The following is a 27,152-nucleotide window of genomic DNA, read 5'->3' as shown; positions in this document are numbered from 1 at the left end:
TATGTGTCTCAATGTAATACTCTCATGACCGCTTCAAAGGCAGCTAAAGCAGCTGCATTAGCAGGGAAAGATCTTAAGATTGAAGGTCCAAACCCTCTCATGAAACCACCCCAACCTCTGGTGTCTTTAATGTATTTGGCAGCATCAATCCACCTTGGGAACTTCTTTTCAGATCTCTTGGGATTGTCTGTCATGATGACCTGCTTGACCACATCAACTGGATAAGCAAAGATCCAGAATACCGTGGCAGATAATCCACCAGACCAGAAGTTGATAGAGGGTTTAGAAAGTTTAGTATTGTCTTCAAAATAACGAGTGAACAATTCATAAGACCCCCACCAGAAAATAAAATTGGTTCGGAATATCATGGTAGCTAATAACCCACTATAAATACCTCGGATACCACATGTTTGATAAAGCTTACGGGCGACATCTACTGGACCAGTGTATAACTTAGTCTTTGCATCATATTGCACTTGTAATCTTGCCTTAAACTGTTCTATAGGAGCAGCAACAAATGATACCGTCCATCCACTTCCTAGCCCTGCTATGACATGACCTAATAAAGGCAATTTTTTCTCTTCAGGGTAAAAGTTTTCCTTAACCAATCTTCTATATAAATGCAATGATCCTAACATGACAGAATCCATGAGGACCCATCCAACCAATGGAGGAGTGAACCCCTTATAAAACCCTTTGAGACCTTCGTTACGGAACGTCTGCAATACACAATCCATAGGACCTTTAAATCTCCCCTCAGGTGCAGTTTGTAACCTCACCTTTACGGTATCAAATGGATGTCCTACCGCATTCTTGGTTACACCAGAGAACATCCCTGCAACAAACCCAAGGTATCTTGGAGGCGGACTGGGTTCCGAATTCCTCATGTCTAGAATCTGGTCCTCTTCATCAACCACAGCAATAGTCAGCATCTTTGGTATCCCTCAATGAAGGTTGTACTTCTTAGTGATTTGGATCTGGTTGCATAAATTTTCTAACGGTGCGTATTGTAGCCGGTACCGGACCGGCCAGGCAGCATACCATTTGCAGCAATTCCACGCTAGTAATATACACATAAAATGTTATCAGGATATAAAGAATGAATGCGATCAGATCATCAGCACCAACTGTCGACACAATAAAACTCGTATACTCCAACACATATATAATCATAACACAAATATGGTTGTATGTATGGATGTATTTGTAGCTATACATATGGACGTATTTGTAGCTATACATATGGATGTATTTGTAGCTATACATTATACATATACATATACATATACATATATATATATGTATGCATGTTGGTGTTGTATTCATTGATAACAACAAATGCAGTCAATCTATGATCAAGATCATGATCTATAATTCTACAAGATCTTTACAAATTATACCCTTCTGTCTCTCGTTAACTCAGCTCTCGTGTCTCATTTGCTGGCTTCTCATATTGCGTTTGATATTCACCAATTAATACAATGAAGGCCACATCCAACAAGAAACGAAGAAGAAGCCATCAGATTATTGACTTCAAAGTGTAGTATGTACATTGTACATACTTGCAACTTTTCAGAAGGGTCGTGCACACTTGCCCAAAAAGGTCAAAGGTTTAATCTCAAGTAAAGAGTCTTCACTACTGGAACTCAAGCACTCCTCTTGAAGAGTCAGGATTTTGGGAACTCACGTCAAGAAGTATTGGAACCAATTACCATGAACCAGAGCTCTATTGGTAAAGAAGAACCCTCTGTGAAGAAGGAATCTGGAACTGATAAGAATGCTTCTACAGGTACAAACTCCAATAACCCACCACCATCATCAAGCGGTTCATCGAAGTATTCTGTAGCTGATGGATGGCAGGATATTCCTTTAAAATCTTGCACCAAGGAGGAAGCTGAAGATATTCGGTATCATTTGATGCGGTTTCTGACAAAGCAAAACGTTGATATAGTCAAAAACTTTGAAAAGCCTGTTCGATTGCATCGTAAGGACCCTCGTAACATTCAGTTTCAATTGACCAGAAAGGAAATCGATCAACGGAAACGTGAGCAAGAAGCTGCTGGAGGGGGGGCTGGCTCTAGTGGGGGGAATGGATTTTCCAACCGAAAGCAACAACCACAATTTAAAGAAGGGAATGGAGAAGGTTTGAATAAAGAGGATGGTGATGGCAATGAAGCTAATGATTCTGGAATGAATGAAGACACTGATGGAGAAGTTAAGCAAGAAGGTGGTAATAACAATAATAATATTAATAATAATAATGCTGATAATAATAATAATACAGAAGCTTCAGCAAATAGACCTAAAGACGGATCAGAAGGTCCTCCTGAAGATGGAGATGATAATAACAAGGAAAAGAAGGACAAGAATAAACCAGATATGTCTCAAGTTGCACCAGATGGAGGAGCAAGAAAGTCGAAGAAGGCAGTTTTCAAACGTAAGACAAGACAAATAAATCTTATGGATGATAACAAACGAAAATTACGTTATGAAGAATACTATCCATGGGTGGTTGAAGATTATGAAGGGAAGAATGTTTTCGTTGGAAGTTATGAAGCAGGTGCTTCCGATACAACAACGGTTTTATTTGTATTTGATAAGGATGGGTTCAAAATGGTCCCCACCGAAAAGGTCTACAGATTCACCCCAAGAAACAAATATGCCACCTTAACTCTTGAAGAAGCAGAATCACGAATGGAGAAGAATTCTCTGGTTCCCAGATGGTTGATGAGAAGAATGGAAGATAATGCCAATGTTGGTGGAGTAGTGGATTCTCGATTCAGAAACAGTACGTCTTCTTCCACCGGAGTCATTTCTCCTGCTGGAAGTTCTGGAGGTGGTGGAGGTGCTTCCTCAAAGAGGCGATTACGGACTGTTGCAGGTGAAGAAACTGGTGGAGATCCTGATTCAGATCGAGATGAATTGGATTATGATGAAGAGTTTGCTGATGATGAGGAAGCACCTGTTATGGATGGAGATGAAGAAGAAAACAAATTTGTCGAACGGAAAATGAAGAAGGAGATGTTAAAGGCTTCACATTTCGATGCTCAAGAAGATGTTGGATCCGACGAAGACATTGATGACTTATTTGAAACTGAAAAGTCACGGAAAGTGAATGCTGAGGGTAAGAAATTAAAGAAAGTATTGCACAAGACGGAAGGTGGAGTATATGATAGTGACGACGATGATGATAAGTTGAATCCCTATTTGAGTAAATCTGATCTTGAGAGTGATGACGAAAGTGATACCAACGAAGTGGCTGTGAAGCCAGAACCAACAGATGGAGAGTATAATAATAACCTTAAGCCTGAAGTACCAACTGCACGAGCCTTTTCAGTTAGTTACTTGGGAGATGCCTTTGTGGTTATTAAAGCCCCTAAAACATTTCTAGAAGGGTTCCCTGCTGGTGAATGGAATCCTAATGTCGGAATTAAGAGACCATTACCAAAGACAAACGAATCACCCCGAAAGAGAATTAAGACCGAGGATGGTACGCCTAAATTGAAGATAAACATCAAGAAAGAGAACGGAGCAACTGCAGGAGCAAGAGATACTCCACGGAATACACCTAGTCCTGGCAATAGAGCTCAAACCAAATCACCTTCTCCTCCTGGAATGGCAGTTGATTTGAATTCCAGCGGACCTGATGGGAACCTTGTGACTACCAAGGATGTACTTGATATTGTGAGAGAAGCTCCTTTAACCACTAAGGAGTTATTGGTCAAGTTGAAAGCTAAAGTCAATGCGCATGCTGATAACAGACCTCGGATCATTAGTATCGTACGTCTGAACTTGAAGTTAGTTGATGGTAAGTTGGTATCGAAAGATTAATATATTATGTAATACTTTACTCTACGATTCTTATTATTATAATATTTCCACAATCTTATCTTCATCTTCATCATCAGACTCTTCCATGTCAATCTCATCATGGCCCTCTGGGGCTTCATCTCTCATCAACAATTGAACCACTCGATCACAGTGATTTTGGAACTCTTCGTTTGACTCCATGGTCTTGTGTAACTCTCTGACCAACGGATAAACGGATTTTTCCCGAAGATACTCTCTGACTTCTCGGGTGGTACAGAGCAACAAGAGCGATTCCAAATGGGTGATGAGAATGGCTTCCACGGGGTCTCTTTGCTTATCTTCTGGAAGTAACTGCAACTCGTCCGGTAAATTGAACATGTCTTCTTCGTCCAATTCCTCCGGTCCGGCAAGAGGTAGCAATATGTAGGGCAAGATATTGATGTCCTCATTGGTCAATAGCTCCATGTGTTCCTTACTGTCAAATAAGGAGTTCTTTATGGTAGAGGCCACTCCCTCTCGACGGATCTTGGAGTCGTATTTCTCAGTGAATACCAACAACTTGGATATAGGAACCACATCATCATATTGTTGACGAGTAATAAAGTACTTTCTTCCCAAGGAGAACCGGGAGATATCAGCAAAAAAGTATGATAAATAGTCAAAATCGGCATATCTGTTTAAGGAACGATCACTTCCCTTAACAAAACAGTCCATAAGACAATCCATGGCTTTAGTGGATTTGAACACTTGATGTTGGTCTTCCGATAACTCCATTTCAAACCCAAACACTCGAGTGATCTTATCGTTCTTGGCAATGTTGGTTAAGAGTATGGTCATCAAATCAGCGTTGGCATTGCTCAAGTTAATGATTTGACTCACAAGAAACTTAACATACTCTGTGTCTTCCACAATCAAGTTTCTCATACGAACATCGTCACAGAGATTGATTAAGATCGTCACACTTTGGTTCACCAGGGTCCTTCCTTTGCTTTTACTTAAAAGCTTGAGATCTGTGATGGCTCTGTAGTCGTCGTACGCAAATATCTGTTGATGCTGGCCTTGCGAATAGCCCACGAGGTTGTCCAAGGCAATCTGAACAACTGCGGGTTGAGGCGAGTGGAGGAAAGCCACCAATTCTTCCAGTTCTGTAGGCATTATGGTTTGGGTCAGGACTATAGTATTACATAGCTAGTACAGTTGGTTCTAAAATTTAATGCGATGAGCCATCGAGATACAAATTACCTAAATAGGAAAACACAGTCATATATATATATTTAACAATCACAACGCTTCTCTAAATGAATCTGCTACTTGTAAAAAGTAGTAGTAAAAAGCAACCACAGTCAAATGTGAATCAAATAAAAGTTGTTCATCAATAGCATGAATCTGACTATTTTTTTGAGGCACAGCTGGTTGATATCTATAGATATGTTTAGTGAGATCCCAATACCGTTTAGTATCCGTGTTCCCAATAGAGAGAGCTGGAGCAAACACAAATTGGTTGCCATTGTCAACTTTCAAGAGATCTTCATAAAGATAAAGCAAAGAGCCTCCAAAGAGTTCCCAGACTGGTCCTGAAGTGGGCGTGACTGGAGCTGGTTCAAGCGTAGACTGTGAAGTATAGTTGAAGTACCCATGAATGGATGTTTCACGTATCTCCTCTCCATCAACCACAACCCCCAAGTCGAATTCTCTGGCAATTACCAAAATATCTTTAACGATTTTATCTCTAGTGGAAGCCACAGAGTCTTCAACCGCTATACGATGATTGACCAAGAGTTCAACTACTTCAGGTAAGGCATTGACCTTAAGTCCGCCCCGCACTATATCCGCCGCTTGGGATGTTTTAAGAAGGTACGACATTACATGGGATTGACTAATGTAATCAATGATTCTTCCATTAGCACCGGGATCAAAGTGACTCTTTAAAATGTCTGATTTAAGACTCTTTCCAATGGTGGGGGAATGTTCGGCAAGACAATACAATTGGTTCAATGTAGGGTTGGCACCACTCAATTGAGGTTTGAAAGGTGCATGCTCAATCTGTGCTACCAACAACGACATCAACCCAATACCAGTATGAGCAGGAGGAATACTTGAATGACCTCCAGGAGTATTCAATTGGATAGACAGGTCCAAATACCCCTTTTCCCCCACAGATGGGGCAATGATGTTTAATCCTTGCTCAACAAAGTAACCATCGTTGCCCTCATCAACAATCATAAGGATAGAGTCCTCACCGTAAACTTGGATCAAATGATCATGGATATGTAAAGCACCTTCACCTCTTGATTCTTCATCGTAACCAAACCCTAAGATGATAGTACGTTTTGGTTGGAATGTACCTTCTTCCAAAAGAGTTTCTACTGCTTCCAAGAGTCCAATCAAAAGGTTTTTGCAGTCGCTTACTCCTCTTGCCGTAACATAGCCTGTCTCCTCGTCATAGAATGCATCGAACGCAGGGTGATGCCATTTGGCTTCAGTCTCAGGAGGAACAGGTACAACGTCTTGATGGGCTGTAAGAAGGATTGGCTTAAGGGACGTGTCAGATCCCTTCCAAGTATAGACCAAAGCCAATTTGTTGGGAGTTTCTAACTTCAAATGTTCATGAACCAAAGGGAATGTCTTCTTAAGGTATTGATGAAACTCTTGAAACACTTGCCACCGTTCATCGGATTCAAAAAGGTCTTTCCAAGTTACTTCATCGTCAGATTTATCCAGAGTCCAAGCCATTTCATCAAAGATTTGCGTTGGAATCCGAAGAGCTCCTTGGAATTTGCTCAATGACTTGTTCCGGTACTCCTTGGAATGAAGGATGTCATTGAGAGTGTCCAGGGATCCATTGGAACTAAGAATTGGGATAGGGTTGATCTTTTTAACCAATGGACACAAGCTATCGGGTTGCTTGGGGACTGTCAGGAGAATAATACTGTTAAAGGTTCCGCTGCCACCCTTATATAAAGAGAGTGTGATAAGCACAAGAATACCAAGCAGTGTCACTATGAAGCCGTACTTTCTACTAGAACCAGTTGGAACTGGCTTCTTCTCGGTCAATTGCATTGTGGAAAAGAGTGTACGGATATCGGGAAGTAAGAAGATAACGAAGAGACGACAGAAAGTGGAAGAAAGGGAGTATTTAGGTAGTGTTATATTTTGGAGCCACACTGATAGTGGGTATTATTTAGTGTATAATTCCGTTCCCAATTCGGAAATTGATGCCGATCGAAAGGTTTGTTACACAAAAACCTATAGTGATACCATTGATAATTAATTTAATTACTTTATTCAATTAACTTCGTTGTTTTTATTTTCTATTATATAAATCGTACGTATAAAAACATCATGACATAAACGGAAAGGTCCTTTTTTTGACCTTTGGGAAATGAAAATTTAAGAATGACTTTCGCTTACTTATTGGGTAGCATTGATGGCAGCAGTAATTTCAGCTTGTCTAACCAAATTGTTTGGAGCGTCCATTCTTGGTAACATAACTTCAACCATTCTGATCTTATCAGGAGTAGAGAATTGCTTAGAGTTGAAAAGGTCTTCAATTTCTCCAACAGTAGACACTCTTTCAGTTTGGTATTCTCTAGCATTGAATAATGGTAACAAGGCCAAGTTATCCCAAGGTTGAATGTCATTATAACCAGCATTTACACCGTGAATTAATCTTTCAATGGTGTAACCATTGTTGTTCAACACAAACAAGTATGGCTTAACACCATTACGGACCATAGTGGAAATTTCTTGAACAGTCAATTGTAATGAACCATCACCAATGAAAAGAATAACACGCTTGTTAGGATCAATTTCTTGAGCAGCCATAACAGCACCTAACGTAGCACCAGTGGTGAACCCAATAGAACCATAAAGAACTTGAGAAATACCTAAGGTGTTATCTGGGAAACGAGATTGAACAATACCGAAAGCAGAGGTACCGGTTTCGGAAATGACAATATCACCTTCTCTGAACCAAGAAGAAACTCTGGTCCATAACCATTCTTGAGTAATTGGGGTGTCCTTGACAGCTGGAGTGTTAACCAACTTGATCTTTGGAACTTCTTGTACAACATAATTAGAAGCAGCATCCTTAGCAAGAGGAATCAAAGCTTGAAGAGCTTCCTTCATTTGGACACCTGGGAATGTAGCTTGTCTGATCTTAGTATGGTCAGAGTGGAATTCAATGATATTCTTGGTCCTGTAAGAGTAGGAGAAAGAACCAGTGTTGAAATCAGAAAGCAAAGCACCAACTGAGATAACCAAATCAGCATTTTCAACAAACTCTTTAACGGCTGGATCAGAAAGAGTACCAACATAAACACCACCGAAACGAGAAGAAGCGTTCTTACCAGTCTTCAACTTGGCAGCAACCTTTTTAATTAAATCTGGATCATCAGCAAGTAAACTACCATCAACTCCACCTTCATCAACGGTACCCTTACCCATAGGAGTAGTGAAAACAGGGAATTGAGTGATTTCAACCAATTCCTTAACTTCATTCTTACAGTCGTGTCTACCAGCACAAGCATCGACCAAGATGATTGGGTTCTTAGCATCTTTGATCATCTTGACGGTTAAATCCAAGACTTCTTCTTGAGCTTCAGCTGGGTTTGCCTTTAAAGCCAAGTTAATTGGAGTATCCAAGAGAGAAGCTGGGACATTCAAATCAACCAAGTTAGCTGGTAAACCAAGGTAGACTGGTCTTTGAGTGATGTAACATTCTCTAATACAACGATCGATTTCAGCTGGAGCAGAATGGATATCACTAATGAAAGCAGTGGTACCAGAGATTTGTTGAGACATTCTATGGTAAACGGTGAAATCACCATTACCTAAGGTGTGATGTAAAAGTAAATTCTTTTCTTGGGAAGAAATTGATGGGACACCAACAACATGCAAAACACCAATGTGTTCAGCGAAAGAACCAGCAATACCGTTCAAAGCAGATAATTCACCAACACCAAAGGTAGTGACCAAACAAGACAAACGTTTAACACGGGCATAACCATCTGCAGCATAAGCAGCATTCAATTCGTTGGCGTTACCAGCCCATCTCATACCGGGGACTTCATAGATCTTATCCAAAAGAGACAAGTTGAAGTCACCTGGTAAACCAAAGATGGTGTAAACTTCCATTTGATGTAATCTCTCAAAGAGATACTTCCCTAATGTGATTTCAGACATAATATGTAATTTTCTTTAATAGTGTAGACAAATGCTATGCAATTGAATGAGGAGAAGAAGAAGAAGGTTAATGAAATTTTTCCAATCAGTGAGAGAATCCCTTAGAATATATACGTTTGTTGAAAATTCAATAAAGTGCTGAAAAATACCCCCCTTCAAAGTGTCCGGTCAATGCCGGCGTTTTAAGCGCATGGTCCAAGGTGGATGCGCTTATGGTTCGCATATGCATGAGAACAGGCCATCGACGGGGTTGAGCGGGTATAAAAGACCGGAACACTCAGTGAGGCTATTGCCTAATAGATACAAAGACTGTATACAGTGTATTGTCATAGTATATTTTAGGGTTTAAATTTATGTTACCATTGGATTAAAGCAATAATATTGTAAAGCAATAATACGGTAGAGCAATATTATGTAGTAATACATGTATGTATTTAAGTATGTGTTAGTGTTATTAATGTTACATATACCTACAGATGGGTCCCTGATGTCCATACACTTATTCTTTCGGAGTACTGATCTCCTGAATCTCTCGGACTTTAATGTGCCTTTGTAATCGCATCCAGACCTGAAACCGCATAACACACCATTTCCTGTGTCGTGAGCTATGCGCTTTGGAGGCGTCATCCACGAAAAAACCTGAACATTCATGCGATTAAGTATCCGGAAAAAAGAAAACACTGTGCTGATCGTCCTAGTTATTCCGAATAAATCCACCAGTCACGTGCACACGTTCATACAAAGGAGCATCATACCTTCATCATTCCGTTCCTCTTTATTCCGGATAAACTCATGTCAAGTGGCTGAAACATGATCCTTCTATTATTCATTCCTAATCAATCAATCACAAGACTTCTTGAGTCCAGCATATCTTGCATACGAATACCATCAATTCCATCTTCTCCATCACTCACAATCTGTTGTAATTGATTCTTTTTTCCACGTGACTTGCTGGATCCAATTCGGTAGTACCCATCAACAAGAGGCTTTAAACCCTTACCATATGTGAAACACATGCAAATTTCGGTGACTATAGTTACTAGTAATACCACCAAGGTTATAACAGCAAATAACACTAAAGATTTCCTTCCGGGGAAATAAGAACCTGGTTTAATAGCCACATTGAAAGCCAGAGTGTACTTAGTAAATAACCGAACAACCTTAAATACAACATAAACTCCTCCACAAACAAATAATACCATACAACAGATAGTTAACCATAATAGTTCCCGAGTGGCTGCGAAATCTGCCAATACCAAAAGTATTATCGTTAAAGGTAATACACAGACAGTTAAAATGAACTCAACGCTATTACGTTTGCCAACCATAATAACCACAAATTGAACCGTGAACCCTAAAAAGAAAAAGAAGTCAAATAACAATAACAGTCTATGGAATTGGAAGACTTCATACATTCTTCTTAATTGATAATCTCCTCCAATTTTCTTATACCGAAGCCAACGAACTTGGGGACGTAAGACAAACAACACCATCCACGTTTGAAGTACTAAACAAACACCAATGACAACAATGGTACAGATCATAAGAACTTGAATACCTGTTTTCCAACCACCTTTATGGAGTTTACTCATCAACTTGTGCAATTCACCATATTGTATCCCGGTATAGATTACCATCAACACGTAGAATAGCAAAAGGAAAGATAGTAACATCATTGACTTTGTACGCAATCCTATGAAAGTCATAATCACTTGATAAACACCACTGAAAATGAAAAGACTTAAATAGATCGACATTTCAATGTACTTATTTTCCTCTTGAACTCGGTGGACATTAATGGCCGCATAGATATAACTCTCAAAGGATATTACTGCCAATGCGCATACAATCAGTGTACCAAAATAGATCAATGTGTGTTTATAATGCCATTTTTTGGCAGCGACATTTACATCTTGTGTTCCTCCTATGTGAGGTGGTGGTGAAGGTGATGGTGGCAGACCTCTGAATATACTTCCCTCTGGTAACTCATCAGAATAATTGTTATCCTGAGAGAATCCCAGACCACTATAACTTGTATCTGGTCGTCTTATATTGGCATTATTATTGGAATAAATGTATTGTGGATCATAATTTGATGGTTTGATTGAATTTAATCGTTCAATAGATCCCTTCTCCCTCGGGTTGAAGTCGAGTTCGTCGTCCAGACTTTTATTTAGAGCCATTCTCCTGGAGCCACAAGCTTATATGGATCAAAGGATGGAATTATATAGCTCAAAGGGTAGAATCTATGGTTCTAATAGCAATCTTTAATCGTCTAAAGAATGAGACACAAAGTAAGACACACACAGGAGTATGGGGAAGATCGTGCTAAGGTAAAAAAGAACCAGGTAAAATCAACGGTCAGACCACCAAACGTAGATCTCTCCCTCTCTCTCTCTTTATATATATATATATATATATATATATATATATATATACGAAACAAAATGTATACTACAGTATAAAGATGACCTTATCATGAAAGTTACCTGCTCTTATATAAATAGAGTGAAAACTTTTGTGATGGTGAATGAGTTTTGTGATTGTTTCTCCCCACAATAGCAGCAGCCTTACGTCGGGTACCGACACGACCTAATCATCTTCAATCACATTCATAAATAAGTTGCAACGCCTCGTAAATGATCAAGTCAATTAGTGTAAATGTCACGACACTACTAGTAAGTGATAACCGTCATACTTCTTCTGTAACAAAGTAGCTTATCATGGCTTAGAAGAAGCATACCATATGGCTCTCGATTGGTTATGGGGTAGTCCCTGTGTTTCATTCGTAATTGTGAATACGTTTCTGTGTGAAATACATGCTGCTACTACTATAAATAAAGATTGTACCAGATCATTACAAAGTTGCTATGTCAGAGCAAGCCTGTATAGTTTTTCACATCTTCCGGTTTAAGACCTTGTGCTTCCTCTCGTAATTGAAGCATAGACACACGATGCTCAACTTCTGGTTCTAGAGGGAGTGCAAGTGGACCTGAGGCTTCCTTACTAGTAACAACCAAAAGCGCCACTGCATCATAGCCACCCGCACCCGGTACGACACCTCCAATACAACCAGGTACTTGGGCTGCCAACTGGTTGAGAAGAAATGTTTGAGGTATAGGTTCAATCGAGGCAGCGGAAAGTCGTGTCATGGTTCTCATTTGTGACCGGATGGATCTAATGGCACTAATTAATCCTAACATCGCCAGATACCGTTCCTTGAGGTTATCATTGAATCCAAGATACCAATGAGTTTGTAATTGAGTCAATTGAGAAAAGTAGTCCATCATTTCATCATATAATTCAGGATTCTCTTCATGTAATGCATTCAATGCTTGTAAACTTGCAATTAACAGCTCATTGGCATTATTCAACTTTTCATAGACTACATCACTTTCAGAAGGCTTTGAATTTTTCCAGTTTAAGACTAAAGACACCAACTTAGGAGTATTGGAGCCTCCCTTTATATCTCCCATAACTAATCGCACCCGTGGAGGAAGCAGTACCACTTGATGACCAAAATTCCATTCTCTATTTGCTGTTTCTGCTACCGACTTGGCGCCATCAATTACGTCGGCAATCAACTCTGGATCAAATCTACGGTATTTAATAGAACCATAAACTGCTGCTGCAACATCAAATCCACTTCCAATCTTACCTTGAGCATAACAATGGGCAATTTGAGCTAAATTATGAATCAAATCCAATGGAATATCAATATCAGATTTTTTGATATATATTTGGGCTAAGGCCGCAGTGAGAACGGTAACAAGTCCAGCAGATGATCCCAAACCTGTTTTAGGTACGCTTGTTATATCTTCTTGATGATATAAGAATTGCCTTTTACCATTAGATGATGTTTGAGCTTGAGCTCCATCTCTAGTATGGTATTCTGGATCCAGGAAAATAGTGATTAGAATGTCATCACCAAACTTCTGAATATCACTACCACCAACGTATGCTGTAATGACACGAATCACCGATTCAACAAATGGGTTGCTAGGACCTTCAATTTGGTGTACATCAACACTATCAATTCGGTCTTTTGAATCCGAATTGGAGCCTACTTCGTAAACCCACTTTCCATATGCAAACTGAGGTGACAGAATAGAAACTATTGATTTCAGTTCATTCTCAGAAGGGTGCGAATCAAATACACAATGCATACGGGATGATAATGCTGTGACATATGAATTGTATTCTGGGTCTAAAACAAGATATCCTCCGGCCAAAAGGGCCTTTCCGGGAGCAGAAAATGCCTGTAAAACCATTACGGGAAAAGTAGTAGCAGTAGTAGTAGTGGAATACATCCATATACTATTAGGATGTTTGTTTTCAGAATTTGGTATGGTAGCGCGGAATATTGGGGACTGTAACTTTCATAATTTTCATTCAATGATATAACTGTAACATACTTCCATAAGATAGTATACATTAGGTTTCATAACGTTGATCTGACCAGTCACATTAGGGCATAAACTACAGCATTTACCTGCTGTTCCTAACACACACACATATATATATAAAATACACGTTAACAAAAATGGCAGATGATATTATCAACAGATTGCAAAAGACCAAGACCATTGGAATAATCGGACTCGGAGACATGGGTCTTTTGTATGCTAGAAAGTTCTCTGCTGCTGGTTGGAGGGTAATTGGTTGTGACCGTGAAGACAAGTACGAATCAATGTTGGAAAAGTTTGCCGCCAATGAGCAATTTGAGGTTCTACGTAATGGTCATTATGTATCACGGAGAGCAGACTATATAATTTATTCAGTGGAGGCCGAGAACATTCGAAAGATAGTTGAGACTTATGGTCCTAGTACTAAGGTAGGAGCTATAGTTGGCGGTCAAACCAGTTGTAAGGCACCTGAGATTGAAGCCTTTGAAGCTGTTCTTCCAGAAGATGTTGATATTATTCTGTTACATTCACTTCATGGTCCCAAAGTGGATACTACAGGCCAACCATTGGTGATAATAGAACATAGAGCACTGGAAGAGAATACGACATTTGTTAATGCACTTGTGAGCTGTCTCATGTCTAAAAGAGTATATCTTTCAGCAAAGGAACACGATAAGATCACTGCTGATACCCAAGCAGTTACCCATGCCGCATTTCTTTCGATGGGTGTAGCATGGAAAGAGATCCACCAATACCCTTGGGAGACACCTAAATGGACTGGTGGGATTGAAAACGCCAAAATCAACATTTCATTACGTATTTATGCCAATAAATGGCATGTTTACGCTGGCTTAGCTATTACTAATCCTTCTGCCAAGATCCAAGTACTTCAATATTCAAAGAGTACTTCCGAATTATTCACCTTGATGATCCAAGGGAAGAAACAAGAACTCAAAGAGAGAATCATGAAGGCCAAAGACTTTGTGTTTGGGCATTTGAGTGACTCTCATCAACTTCTTTTAGATGATGATATCTTGGAAAGATTCTCGTTATCCAAGACCCCACCAGGTGGTAGACAACCTAATTCTCATTTGTCATTATTGGCAATTGTTGATTCCTGGAGTAAGTTAGGAATAGTTCCTTATGATCACATGATCTGCTCCACACCATTATTTAGAATCTTTTTGGGTGTCACTGAGTACTTATTCCAATCACCTGATTTGCTTCAAGAATGCATTGATGTCGGAATTGATGATACAGCTTTTAGACATGATGATTTGGAGTTCACCATAGCCGCACGGAATTGGGCAGCCATTATTGAATTTGGCAACTTTGAATTGTATAAGAAGGAGTTTGAAAGCGCACAAGAGTTCTTTGAACCCATGTTGACGGAAGCAAATGCTATTGGTAATGAGATGATCAAGACCATTTTACAAAGAGTTAAGGAGCGCGGCTTATAGATAGATTGCATTAAGGTATATATATATATATTTATTTGTATTATATGGTTGATTACTGTAATTGTTCATCTTTGATTACATCCATTAACCAATCCAACCCTTCAGTCAACCCTTCGCCCTTTATAGCTGAAGAAGCCACAATGGACCAACTTCTATCTTTCAATTCAGTCAAATCCAAAACCTTACTTACTTCTGCAGCAGTCATGGCTTTAGGTTGATCTTGTTTGTTAGCAAACACCAACAATGCACTTTCCTGTAATTCTTCTTCTTTCAACATAGTATGTAACTCTTGACATGCCACGTCCATTCGTTCTCGATCAGTAGAGTCAACCACAAATATGATCCCCGCAGTATTATTATAATAACATCTCCAATATGGTCTTATAGATGTTTGTCCACCCAAATCCCATATATTAAGGGTTAAATTATTATATTTCAAAGTTTCCACATTGAATCCAATGGTAGGTTTAGTGGTGACCACAGTCCCCAATTGTAATCTATATAATATGGTGGTTTTCCCAGCACCGTCTAGACCCAATATCAATATACGGATCTCCTTGTTGACACCCCACAATCGATTGAATATGCCACTGAATGATTGTCCCATGATGTAATATGACAGGTATCAAATGATAAAAAATAAAAAATAAAAAATAAACTAAGCTAGATTTGAATTTGTAGATCCTTTTAAACAGTTCCTTCCAGCCAAATGAATATTATGAATTTAAAGTTATACACCAACACACTTGCCACTCATCAACTTTATTGATCCGATTAATGAAGTCAAACTAACAGAAATTCAATTGACTTGTCTTCTTGTTGAGGCTACACAAATCGGCAAATGTACCTAGAAAACACCGCTTGGAAGACTTTAAATATGACAATGTAGAATAAGTTGTCTATTCGGAAGAAAAATCCCGGTGTTCCATATTGCCCAAGATGACAAATTTTGGAGGTGGTGTCCGTTGTGGGAAAAACAAAACTCTTGACAAACGTCGCGGCACTCGCTAGTGTCACGAGATACCGCACGTGAATAACCACGTGACAGAAAAGGGAAAGTGATTTAAAACCAATTTGTGTCATGTCACACATATTATTGGGAGTCATGATCATCGACAATAATAAATGTATTAAAGGTGCTTTCATTAGTCAATTGTCTTATTATCATAAGCACAAATAAAGTAAAATTATTATATTATTATTATGGAACAACCTAGAGGAATTCTTCGGAATAAAGCCGATACTTCTCCGTTGCAAGTACATGAAGTTGGAGATCATTTAGATCGTCAAGAAGTGATTAGGAACACCCAATTGAATGCTCATTTAGTAAGTGAAAGCCAACTGAAAGGAGATCAAATCCGAGCCAAGATTGCAGCTCGGAAGAAGTCATTTGGAAGTGCTGAAAATTCAGGCTATGAATCAGAACAATCTGACAACCAACAACCAAAGGGATCAGATGATCATTTGAAATGGGATGAAATCAACTTGTACCAAACGGAACAAGAGAAAGCTGCTACCATGAAGATCGATGAGCCTAAAACTCCCTATGAAGGTGGGTTCAATCCTGAGGGTGAATATTATCGTGATGATGAAGATGAAGCTGGAGGAGCCCTGGCAAAGGGAGGGTTGGAAGATATTCCTGCTTTTGAATTGGGAGATTCAGAATTCGACAAGAATGACACAGAACGTTATGAATCATTGAATGGAGGAGAAGTCATCCGCTCACCCGAACTCGAAGAGCAACAACAGCAACAGCAGCAAGAGTCAGAGGAAAGGCAATTGACAGCTGAAGAAAGACATCAACTCTTTGAAGCCAAACGGAAAGCACATTATCATTTGAAGGCCTTACCTTTGAAACATAAGATACTGGTACCTGATGAAGAAGAGGGGACGTAATCTACACCACTACTACTAAGAACCATTTATGTATATCTCATGAAGTATATGATTATTATTTGAGTATTACTTAAGCAGAAAAGTACTTCAAGTGAGCAGCTTGTAACTTACCAACACCTGCCAATTCAGCAGCAATCTCATTGAAAGCACTCTTGGTAACAGTGGCATCTCCACCAGCAACCTTACTGGAAACAGTTTGTAATTGAACATCATCCAACTTCTCCACAAGGTATTCAACATCAGCATCAATGTCACCAGATTTAGCAGCATCACCAAAGTATTCAGCTTCCTTAGCAGCAGCTCTAATGGTTCTCTTGGCCTTCTTCTTAGCGTTCTTAGCAGCCTCTTTAGCCTTCTTGGAGTCAGCCTTCTTGTTGGCATTTTCTTCAGCAGCCTTCTTAGCAGCTTCTTCAGCAGCAGCCTTCTTAGCGGCTTCTTCTTCAGCAGCCTTTCTAGAACCAGCTTCCTTATCCCACTTCTTCTTGGCCTTTTCAGCCTTAGCAGCATCCTTGAATAACTTAATTCTTGGATCTTCAGAATATGCTCTCTCCACCAATGCAATCAATCTCTTGTTGTCCTCTTGCTTCAACTTCTTTCTGGCAGCAACATTCTTACGTTCAATGTAACGTTTGTGATCTCTGTTGGAGGTGTCATCTGGAACATCTTCGTCTTTGAACTCGAAAGTCTTCCATGAATCAAACTTTCCAAAGAAACTGTAGAAGGCATCAACTTCTTCCTTGGTGGAGTTCATGTCACCCAATGAAGGCACTGGTTGCTTCTTGGAAAATCTACCTTCACTGGCAAAAACAGGTCCCCATGCCTCAATGAAATCATATTCTGATTTAGGAGCTGGAGGAACAACATCAGCATTGGTATCAACAGAATCATATTGTTGTCTCTTGGTAACATCAGACATGGTTTCCATAGCCTTTTGAATGATCTTAAAAAACCCATCTTGTTCCAAACCACCACTAGCAGACTTCTTATCTGGGTGATGTTTCAAAACTTGCTTTCTGTGGGCTCTCTTGATTTGGTCATCGGTAGCTTTCCATCTCAAATGACTCAAACCTAAAACAGCATATAAATCAGCAGTCTTCCATTCTCTAGGATCATGTGCCAACAAATCTTCGTCTTGTTCTTCGTCACCAATGTCTTCATCACCGTTTTCTTCAACAACAGTGACGTTCTTTTCCGCTTCTAACTTTTCATATTCGGACCAGGTGTGGCCTCTAAGAGTTCTGGTAGCATGGGCCAAAAAGTAACGACCAACTGGCTCAATGGGACGACGTGTAGGAGCCGAGTACTTGGATACAGCCTCAAATGTGGCAGCAGAGCCTGTGGCAGCAGGTAATACAATAGACATGGTCGTTTAAGTATCTGTAGATGGTTGCCTTTATGTAGGTAGTAGATAGTAGTATATTAGATTACCTGAAAATTTTTAGGAGAGATGGGATATCGGTATTTACACGACTCTGATGATATTCAAGTGAGGCACTTGGTGTTAAGCTAGTTACATCAAGTTCATTTGCAATTAGTTAAAGCTTATATATATTGCTCTTCTGTTCTATAAGATACCAATTGAGTGTGTTTGAGCCATCTAGTAAAAAAACTGTCAGAGTACTTTCACTGTTTTCTTCAATCTTCTTTAATCGTAGCCATATTCAATACCTCAATAGAACCTTGACCTTTACGTATTAGGGCATTTTCTCCCTGCAACAAATCCAGAATGGCTTTATAATTTATAGGATCAATTATCCCGGTAACAGAGAACAATTTGGAACCTTGATTCTCATCTTCTATATGGTCAAACAACGGCATTATATGCTCATCCCAAACTTGGTCTTTAACCTTACAAAGAAGCACAACCTTGACCTGCATTTGTGCTCTTGCAATGGGGATGAGTTGTTCTGAAACCAATAATCTAATGGCTTCCAAAGCCTGTGTTTTAGCTGGTTTCACCGGGTTCAAATGGAATTTCAACTCATTAAGTGCCTTAAGAATCATAGAGGGGGGGTACTTCTTTTTCGTTCTAGAGCTAATACATTTCGTCAGAATAATCGTTAAAAATTCATTCTGTTTCTGTTGTAAATTGGCATTCCTTTCCTTTTCATTCAATTGGATCTCTCCCTTATCTAAAATCTCCAAAATGATTTCATCTTGATTGGTCTTCCCAAAACACGAAAGTAGATCTTCATTATTAGCCACAAGTCCTTTGCTTACATTGATAAACACCAGGGGGATCTGTAAAACTTCATCTATATCTTTTTCAATTCTAGACCTCCAATCTTGGATCTTATTTTGGTAGCATGCAATTTCAAATCTCTTCTTTCCTTTTTTCATACGAACAATCGACACGTTGGTCAATCGAATCTGACTATTGGGTTGGTTAATGACAGCCATGATGATGGAATAGAGATGGGGTATAGTGCTATCGTAACGAGTTATAACAGTTATAACCATCTCAATAAAGACCATCTCTGCAATGGTAGCGCGGAAATTGAACCTACTACTTAATTATGTATTAACGTATATCCATGTAGTATTACTTTCTGTAGTATCTATTGGAAGAATATGTAATTTATATAAACAGTGTCATGTTTATTCGTCATCTTCTGAGTCTGCACCTTCGACAAATTTACCCTTAACGTCCTTCCACAACTTACCCTTGTTGTGGTTTTCGTACCAACTAGTGACACCGTAGTTGAAGAAAGCTTGGAAGGCAAAGGCACCACCAAAGATGGTGGCAACGTAAATAGAGTTTCTGCGGAAAAGAGAAGCTATCTATTTTGAGTTTTAGTTAGTATAAAAGCTTATAGCGAACAAGATCATTGGTTAAAGTGAAGAAGATCATCTGAATTATAAGGGTATCACTCCATTGACTTATAGTATTTCCAACATAATTGCCTAATTTTATATCGTCGTGGATTCATATCTCTGTTCCCATCAAGCACTTCTCTATTGGAGCTAGTTACTATCAAACACTTTCCAAGTACGCGGTTGCCAGATGCTGCTGCTTCTGCCACCACTACTATGAACTCAGAATCAACTTCATTAAAACAACGACTCTCCTAATAAATATCTTAACACCAGCTTAATTGGCTGATGACGTATCACATACCATTTGTGCTATATTCTGTTAAGGTAGTCTTAATAGTCCACTTTGTTAGTCAATACAGTTTACCTCTAAGTTCAAATTTTTTTGTTACTTTGTCGCAAACTAAATGCGGTGCATTGATTGGCCAGTGGCGCTACCGCTTGTCAATGGATATGTGACTAATTACACAGTAATAGTAGTAGCTCTAACTACAGCTAGTATAAGTCTCATATAAACAGCCATAAGACAGCCTCTGTTAGCATTACAACTGTTATTATGCCTTTACTTACTATTATTATTACTATGTTCTGACTTATCTCCATGCTCTATCTATTTGGATTCTTCTAAGGTAGTGCTCTGCAACTTGGTAGCGGCGGCGTCTACAGCCTCAACTGAATCTAAGCTTACCGGAGTAGCAGCAGCAGCACCACCAGGGTATCTAGTACCCTTATTTTTGACCTTCTTAACCTTTTGCTTGGGTTGAGCAACAGGGTATCCCTTTTCTGCAGCTTCTTGGAATTCCTTATTCAGTTCGTAATCGGCCCTGATTGGAGCCAATAAATCATCAATGTATGAAGCAACACCAGCCTTTAAGTCAATTGGAGACAATTCATTATTAGCAAACGCATTCTTCATGTCTTCAAAAGAATTGAATTGAATAGGCCCACCATATTGTTCTGGTCTTTTAATGTGGAAATTGAAGTAACCTTCTTTACCATTCTTCAATTCTTGAATGGGTTGAATGACAAATTGTGTAAATGAAAGTAACCCATTGTCTGTAACATCACCAGGAGCACAGTAGGCACTACTAATTTTCTTTTGAATGTTTTTGGTAGTTTCTACAACATCAATCTTAGAGTTTGGGTCACTGGCACTCATTTTTCCACCTTGACCTAACCCAGGAACCATTGGGTTCATCAAATGACCTCTCTTCTTGTAGCCAAGGGATGGCAAATTTTCTTCAGCTAAAACAAAGATTTTTCTTTGATCAACACCACCAAATTGAGCATCAACATCCAAATATTGTTCATCAAGAGCTTGCATCAAGGGGTAAATCAACCCTGATAATAATGGGTTACTCACTTGCTTAACCACATCTGCACCAGCTCTCTTAGCATCATTTTGACCAACAATGTTAGACATTCTGAATAAATCCATTACGTAATCCTCTCTAGTTTGGTAAGAACTTCCAACAACAAACTTCAACTTATCAATAGGAACTCCAATTGAGGTCAATATAGACTTGACAACCAATTCATAGTATTTAGCACGGTAATTGACAACTTCCAAGGAAGCCTTCATGTTATCCAAAAACGCATGCAAATCAGCTAAAAGAACAGTAACTTCACATCCAGCCTTTAAGAAATGAGCCAACTTAATCATAGGAACAAAGTATCCACAATGAGGTTTACCTGTTGGTGCAGTACCCCAGTAAATCTTTAAATGTCTCTCTTTCTTTTCAAGAACATCCTTTATGATTTGTCCGTTTAAAACTTCTTGTAAGTTCTTGGTGATCAATCTGTACTGTTCTTCAGGGTCTGTGACAGCCGACATTTTGTTTGGATAAGAATGAATATGTTCTGTTAGTTACTCCGAAAATTTTTATCAAGTTTATCTCTCAAGTGAAAAGTTTATGTACAGGAATTTAGAAGGAAGCATTCATACATATGTTATTGAGAGTCAAGATTACGTAATCAATGTCATACTTGTAATGATGGGTATAGACGCACATATAGATCTGTCTGGTACACTGTTTCCTTATGGCTTTATTGCTCCACCATGAAGTCGCAACAATCTGTTCTGGAGGACTCGCTAAAGAAGTTCCTTATTGAGTTACCATGGCGCATTGGGTACAAGAATTTTAGTTTGATCCATGACGTTGTGTTTAAGGGATTGTACCATGCTGCAACTTTGGAGAGTCTCTACTTAACGGAGTTGTATCCTCACATGAGTTTGGAAGAACTAGCGTTGCTAGAAAACTATCTGTTCATACACCCTGACAATCTGTTTGAAGGAGAGCCGTTCTATCGTGCCAAAGACTCAACGACTTCTCAGACAAGATACTACCATGAGAAGGGGCATGCCTGTGGTCATAGTTTTGAGAAGTCAGAACCAGTGTATCAATGTGATCAGTGTGGCTACGATAATACGTGTGTGCTCTGTGTCCAATGCTATAACCCTGACGATCATGAAGGGCATGATGTGCGTATGTATTTCAGTTCTGGATCCAATTCTGGTATATGTGATTGTGGCGATGTTGAGGCGTTCAAGGTTGCACTTAACTGTCGAACCCAAATATCAACTGATGATGATGGCGATAACAATAATGGCTCTGCAAAGAAACAGATAGCTGAGTATGAAGACTGGCAATTGGCTCTAAAAGCAACTATACGAATTGCTCTTGATTATTTCCTTGATGTTTTAAATGGTTCAGTACAAAAGCTTCCTGCAATGAGGAATTTTGTGAACGATGGCCATGAAGAATATGGTAGAACGGTATCGGATATTTCAACGTTGTCGTCGGAAAAGTACGGTGGAGGTATTGATAAGAACTCCCACGATTTATGGTATTTGGTTCTTTGGAATGATGAACATCACGACTATACACAAGCCACAAGAACAATCAGGGCTGCTTCAGATAGAGGTCATGAAAAGGCTAAACAATTGGCTAATACAATCGACCAGATAGGATATGCTGTGGTCAATGAATCATCCAATTATGGCAAACTTGTGGCTCAAAAGGCTATAGCAGAACCCGATGGACTTGTGATGACCATCGTAAGTGCTAGAGACTTTATGAGAGAACAAATATGTCGATCCATATTGGAATGGATTGTTGAAGTCACCCATCATAAGAACGCAACTTTCAGTAACTATGCAAAAAAATACCTTGCAGAATTGCTATTGGAATCACCCACTCCAAAGTTACGGTCCACTCTAAATACGGGTATGGGCATTGGAAAGAAACTGTTGTATCGCAATGGGATGCTATATGGCGACAAATTTCTTAACTTGACTCCGACTACAGCTGAAGTGGTTGACCCTTCACTGAATAATACGATCAAGAAATATGGTTCTGTCATTCGTGAAGACTTGAACAACTTGACGTATTCTCGGTTACAATATTTTCTCGCTTTCCAAATAAGATTAAGCAAGAAACCAAGAAAGCTTTTAAATAAGGCATTTATTCCAGTTTTAATCTCCGATCCGATCTCCAAGCAGATGTTCTGTGATCAATTTGTTGAGTTATATCCTCTTTTGTTGTCAACCTTGGCATATTCTGATATTGAAGAAGAGTTGAATGTAACTTGGGATATTTTAATCCAAGTTTTCACTTGTCCAAAGTCAGTTCTGTCCATTTATAAGAAGAACAATGTTGGTGTTATAATTGGACCATTAGCTGAACTTATAAAGAATGCATCCTCCAAATGGGACTTTGATATAGGCCATGATATCTTTATTAACAGAGAACAATCAATGAAAAAGCCTCAGGTCGACAAACCAATCATTAGAGCCATCAAAGTCGGCTTACAGGCTATTGAAAACTTGGTGGATAAACTGTTAGACATCAGCATGAGTAAAGCATTCTTTGAACAGCACAATTTGGTTTTCACATTGAATTATTTACTTTTATTTCAAGAATATTGGCCATTGGTTAGAAAATGGGGTGAGCATGTGGAAATAGAAGTGTTTGATGCCAACGTACATGCTCATTATTCTCTAAGAGTTTTACGTTTTGTACAACAGCTTGTGGATTCCAAAACTGACGATATTGAATTGGTGAAGAAGGCTGTTTCCTTAATAATAGATGTTTTAAATGACAGGAATGTCCCTTATTTAGCTCCTGAAATAGTTGAGTTCAAAGTTAGTAAGGAAAAGGTTTCATTCATTCATCCTATTCATTCAATGTTATCATTAATTCTTGAATATTATGGGATTCAGAATTTTATAAGCATGTTCCATAAGATCTCCAAGATCTACGATATTCTGTTGAGAAGTATTGTGTTGATGTCTCAGATCAAAGTCGGTTTTTGGATAAGAAATGGAACCACGGTGTCTTACCATGCAGAAGCGTATGTTTCATATTTAAAGGATTTGGCTTATTTGAGAGATGTGCATTTATGTCAAACTGCACTCTTGGTTGACAACCCTGCAGTAGTGTTTCTGAATATAATGGAACGATGGGAACTTTTGGATTGGTACGTTAATAAAAAGAGTTATTTGGAAACAACGTATGAAGATAAGTTCTTTTATATTGCGGAGAAACTTGTTCATTTCTTTTACAATTTGTTTGCAAATAAAGATTGCTTTAAAGGGTTTTCCCCAAAGGAAAGACAAGCTAATTTATCCAAAAAGATGATCTTATATACGCTTGCGGGAGATCCTCAATCTTTCAGTAGATTGAAGCATATCATGCCACTTGATGATGGTGATGATTTGGACAGTGCATTGCTTGAATATGGAGATTATCATGAACCAACAGGTTTAACAGATAGTGGGAAGTATCTGTTAAAGACCAAGTACCTTAAGGAATTAGATCCCATGAGTCTTTATCTTGATTGCACCCGACATAATGATTTTGATAGTATATCCGAATCATTAAGAAAGTATTATGCTACCAAGCAAGGAGGTATAAAGGAAGAAAAAGTTATTCTTGAACCTCGGTTGGACTTTATTGAAGATTCAGATATTAATACTCGATTAGGGGCATTTACAAGAACAAAAGAGTTTGCAAAGTTCATTTACAAATTGTTACAGTTATCCATTGATAATTCCAATGAATCTTATTTGCCTCAATTATTACATTTAATTCATGCTATCTTGATAGATGATGAAAACATAAATGGCAAAGACCATATTTGTGAGCATTACATCTCCATACCCATATGTGACTTATTATTAATTATTGTCGAATCCAATATGGCCAGAACCATTATTGAAAAGGCAGATTACCTTGTGGGTATTTTGATGAAGTGCAATGAAGTTGTGGAGAACTTGGTTGACTGTTTTGGAGAGACTCACATTGTGGAATACAAGAAGAGGAAGCTTGAAGCCATGGAAACTAACCAAGAGAAGAGAAAACGCATTGCAGAACAGAAGAAAGCCAAAATCATGAAGAAGTTTGCTAAGCAACAGCAAAAGTTTCTTTCCAATGCTAATGCTACCTCTGCTGCTGCTGATACAGCTACTGAAGGTGTTGATGATGAAAATGAAACAGATAATGACCATCATTGTGTGTTTTGTAGTGAACCCCAATCAACAGGTGAACCATTTGGTTTAATGGCTACGATATCAACTGCTAGTATATTTTGGAAAGTGCCTACCGATGACAATGATAGGATCCGATTAGCCTTTGAAGACTTTGATAATCAGAATGATATCGTTAGGGAAGATCAACAATTGTTTGGGATCGGGTACAACTACCTGAATGGTGCTAAGTCGTATTTGAATAATCAAAAGGTTAAAGGGGAAGTGATATCTATTTGTGGCCACGGATTACATTATAAATGTTACATTGATCATTTCAATAGATCATCGTTCATTGTGTGTCCATTGTGCAGTTGTTTGCACAATTTCTTCATACCTACGTTTGTTCCACCACCTAGAGGAGCTATGATTTTGGAAGAAGAGTTGAACTACCCTCCAATTGCTACCAGGTACAATGAATTGTTGGTGGACTCAGGCACTTTAAAGAGTGGCAAGTTGATGTACAACATGATCCATGGGAAGTACGATTCTTTAAGCTCAAGATCGGAGTTAAAGGACTATAAAAACTTTTCTCACGCCTTCTTCAAGAAGGCAACCTTTAGGTCGTACACTAGGGGTAATAGTCAAAGAGATAAGGCCTTCAACAATTTGATGAACATGACTATAACCTTGGCTAACACTGTGAGAATGGCAGAGATTACTACCAGACTAGAAGAGGAAGAAGGTCTCTATTCATTCTTGGATTTGATACCAACTACCACCAAAACCCTACTCAAATCTCTTATACAATTCAGAGCCTTTGCAGCAGAGAAGATCTTTGATAATGAGACTTCCGAGGGTTTACTCTTCCAGATCCAAGACTTCTGGGACGGTGACGTTGTAGATGCTGATGTTGATGATTACCATCTTGATGGTGTTTTCAATGAAGTCATTGTGTTATTCTTCCAGACAGATGAATCTTGGCATACTCTCAAGTTGGTTGGGTACGTGAAGTATTTGACTATAATTCTTACAGCATTACTCAGACGGTTCTTGTCGTTCCGTGGACAATATGAGCTCATCTGTGATCACAATAAGGACATGGATACCCTTGATAGTGGCAGTCGTGACTTTACATCGTTACGATACCTTGTAAGGCTTATCTTGGATTCAGACTATTTTCAAGAAGCTCCTAGACTAGCTCACTACGACGATAATGAGTTCTGGAACAGGTTGTATCTGGCCATCGAAAGGTTGATGCTACCACTTTTAAGGCAGTATGTGATCTTCGAAGACTCCTTGACCACTGTATACCGTGGTGGCAGCGAACACGAACGTCTGGACAAGTTCTCCTCCTTGAAGTCAAATATGTACAGCAGCACTGTGAGACCAGACTCCATTATGGAACTCACCAAAGTGTTGGACTTGTCCACGTTGTCGGAGTTGATGGACAAAATATCCAACAATTACGACACCAGCTTTGAGTCCAAGATCTTCAAGGTTGTCCTAGAAGCCAAATTGTCCAGATACGAAGCTAGTGGGATCTTGACTCTCGAGTACCCGGGAGTTATCCGGTTGATCGACATCCCCAAAGATTATAGTAAATGGATCAATATGTACAGTGAAACATGGAATTTGTTGGAAACCAAACGTGACCCCGAGTTCTATATCTGTTTACATTGTGGCCACAAGATGTCTCAGAAGGAACTGGTGAAACACTCGTCTGTCTGTGTTGTACCCTGTGTTTTATTCTTCCCCATCCAGAATACACTCTTCATTGACGTCCGTAACTCAATGGGTCCCTTATCTGAATGTTACGCCATCCCAGCTCCATATTTGACCAAACATGGAGAAGTTAAGTCGAACTCTCTTTCGGAGAAGGCCTATTTGAATGACTATAGGTACAAATACTTAAGCAAGCTCTTCTTGAACCAAGGCTTATATGCTCTTGTTAGTCGTGGGTTGTTCCATATGAGAGGGAACAACCAAGTACCTGTTGATCTTGTGGATGAGTTCTCAGACAATTGGGATGAAGGTTCTATCGACGATGATAACGATGATGATGAAGCTTATGTTAATCAATTTTTACAATAAGTTTAAATATGTATATCTTGA

At 39.1% G+C, this 27,152-nt stretch overlaps 15 protein-coding genes across 15 annotated transcripts; 4 read left to right on the top strand and 11 right to left on the bottom strand.

The window, feature by feature from the left end:
* Positions 1-8: 8 nt before the first annotated feature.
* Positions 9-932, bottom strand: KQ657_001753 (uncharacterized protein; the record flags this gene model as incomplete). Its single annotated transcript, XM_043192537.1, has 1 exon — positions 9-932. One exon carries the CDS (start codon positions 930-932, stop codon positions 9-11), a length of 924 nt encoding a protein of 307 aa, XP_043047905.1.
* A 781-nt stretch (positions 933-1,713) lies between these two features.
* TFG1 (transcription factor IIF subunit) lies at positions 1,714-3,831 on the top strand (the record flags this gene model as incomplete). The annotated part of the gene is made up of 1 exon (XM_043192536.1): positions 1,714-3,831. One exon carries the CDS (start codon positions 1,714-1,716, stop codon positions 3,829-3,831), a length of 2,118 nt encoding a protein of 705 aa, XP_043047904.1.
* Positions 3,832-3,867: 36 nt separating this feature from the next.
* Positions 3,868-4,965, bottom strand: HGH1 (Hgh1p; the record flags this gene model as incomplete). The annotated part of the gene is made up of 1 exon (XM_043192535.1): positions 3,868-4,965. The coding sequence occupies one exon, from the start codon at positions 4,963-4,965 to the stop codon at positions 3,868-3,870; it is 1,098 nt and encodes a 365-aa protein (XP_043047903.1).
* A 126-nt stretch (positions 4,966-5,091) lies between these two features.
* Positions 5,092-6,870, bottom strand: KQ657_001750 (uncharacterized protein; the record flags this gene model as incomplete). The annotated part of the gene is made up of 1 exon (XM_043192534.1): positions 5,092-6,870. One exon carries the CDS (start codon positions 6,868-6,870, stop codon positions 5,092-5,094), a length of 1,779 nt encoding a protein of 592 aa, XP_043047902.1.
* A 351-nt stretch (positions 6,871-7,221) lies between these two features.
* PDC12 (Pdc12p) lies at positions 7,222-8,994 on the bottom strand (the record flags this gene model as incomplete). Its single annotated transcript, XM_043192533.1, has 1 exon — positions 7,222-8,994. The coding sequence occupies one exon, from the start codon at positions 8,992-8,994 to the stop codon at positions 7,222-7,224; it is 1,773 nt and encodes a 590-aa protein (XP_043047901.1).
* Positions 8,995-9,830: 836 nt separating this feature from the next.
* KQ657_001748 (uncharacterized protein) lies at positions 9,831-11,177 on the bottom strand (the record flags this gene model as incomplete). The annotated part of the gene is made up of 1 exon (XM_043192532.1): positions 9,831-11,177. The coding sequence occupies one exon, from the start codon at positions 11,175-11,177 to the stop codon at positions 9,831-9,833; it is 1,347 nt and encodes a 448-aa protein (XP_043047900.1).
* A 690-nt stretch (positions 11,178-11,867) lies between these two features.
* Positions 11,868-13,265, bottom strand: ERG8 (phosphomevalonate kinase; the record flags this gene model as incomplete). The annotated part of the gene is made up of 1 exon (XM_043192531.1): positions 11,868-13,265. The coding sequence occupies one exon, from the start codon at positions 13,263-13,265 to the stop codon at positions 11,868-11,870; it is 1,398 nt and encodes a 465-aa protein (XP_043047899.1).
* A 272-nt stretch (positions 13,266-13,537) lies between these two features.
* Positions 13,538-14,860, top strand: TYR1 (prephenate dehydrogenase (NADP(+)); the record flags this gene model as incomplete). Its single annotated transcript, XM_043192530.1, has 1 exon — positions 13,538-14,860. The coding sequence occupies one exon, from the start codon at positions 13,538-13,540 to the stop codon at positions 14,858-14,860; it is 1,323 nt and encodes a 440-aa protein (XP_043047898.1).
* Positions 14,861-14,912: 52 nt separating this feature from the next.
* Positions 14,913-15,467, bottom strand: ARL1 (Arf family GTPase; the record flags this gene model as incomplete). Its single annotated transcript, XM_043192529.1, has 1 exon — positions 14,913-15,467. The coding sequence occupies one exon, from the start codon at positions 15,465-15,467 to the stop codon at positions 14,913-14,915; it is 555 nt and encodes a 184-aa protein (XP_043047897.1).
* A 596-nt stretch (positions 15,468-16,063) lies between these two features.
* KQ657_001744 (uncharacterized protein) lies at positions 16,064-16,756 on the top strand (the record flags this gene model as incomplete). Its single annotated transcript, XM_043192528.1, has 1 exon — positions 16,064-16,756. The coding sequence occupies one exon, from the start codon at positions 16,064-16,066 to the stop codon at positions 16,754-16,756; it is 693 nt and encodes a 230-aa protein (XP_043047896.1).
* Positions 16,757-16,826: 70 nt separating this feature from the next.
* Positions 16,827-18,119, bottom strand: ZUO1 (zuotin; the record flags this gene model as incomplete). The annotated part of the gene is made up of 1 exon (XM_043192527.1): positions 16,827-18,119. The coding sequence occupies one exon, from the start codon at positions 18,117-18,119 to the stop codon at positions 16,827-16,829; it is 1,293 nt and encodes a 430-aa protein (XP_043047895.1).
* A 272-nt stretch (positions 18,120-18,391) lies between these two features.
* On the bottom strand, positions 18,392-19,156 carry KQ657_001742 (guanine nucleotide exchange factor; the record flags this gene model as incomplete). The annotated part of the gene is made up of 1 exon (XM_043192526.1): positions 18,392-19,156. One exon carries the CDS (start codon positions 19,154-19,156, stop codon positions 18,392-18,394), a length of 765 nt encoding a protein of 254 aa, XP_043047894.1.
* Positions 19,157-19,354: 198 nt separating this feature from the next.
* On the bottom strand, positions 19,355-19,877 carry QCR9 (ubiquinol--cytochrome-c reductase subunit 9; the record flags this gene model as incomplete). Its single annotated transcript, XM_043192525.1, has 3 exons — positions 19,355-19,537; positions 19,653-19,660; positions 19,871-19,877. 3 exons carry the CDS (start codon positions 19,875-19,877, stop codon positions 19,355-19,357), a joined length of 198 nt encoding a protein of 65 aa, XP_043047893.1.
* A 303-nt stretch (positions 19,878-20,180) lies between these two features.
* Positions 20,181-21,404, bottom strand: TYS1 (tyrosine--tRNA ligase; the record flags this gene model as incomplete). Its single annotated transcript, XM_043192524.1, has 1 exon — positions 20,181-21,404. One exon carries the CDS (start codon positions 21,402-21,404, stop codon positions 20,181-20,183), a length of 1,224 nt encoding a protein of 407 aa, XP_043047892.1.
* A 225-nt stretch (positions 21,405-21,629) lies between these two features.
* On the top strand, positions 21,630-27,131 carry UBR1 (E3 ubiquitin-protein ligase; the record flags this gene model as incomplete). The annotated part of the gene is made up of 1 exon (XM_043192523.1): positions 21,630-27,131. The coding sequence occupies one exon, from the start codon at positions 21,630-21,632 to the stop codon at positions 27,129-27,131; it is 5,502 nt and encodes a 1,833-aa protein (XP_043047891.1).
* Between the last annotated feature and the right edge of the window lie 21 nt (positions 27,132-27,152).

The sequence above is a fragment of the Scheffersomyces spartinae genome (genome assembly GCF_019049425.1).
Source record: "Scheffersomyces spartinae strain ARV_011 chromosome Unknown scaffold_18, whole genome shotgun sequence".
Classification (NCBI taxonomy): Eukaryota; Fungi; Ascomycota; class Pichiomycetes; order Serinales; family Debaryomycetaceae; genus Lizanozyma; species Lizanozyma spartinae.
Note: the sequence above shows the minus strand (reverse complement) of the source record. Positions and strands in the feature narration are given on the sequence as shown.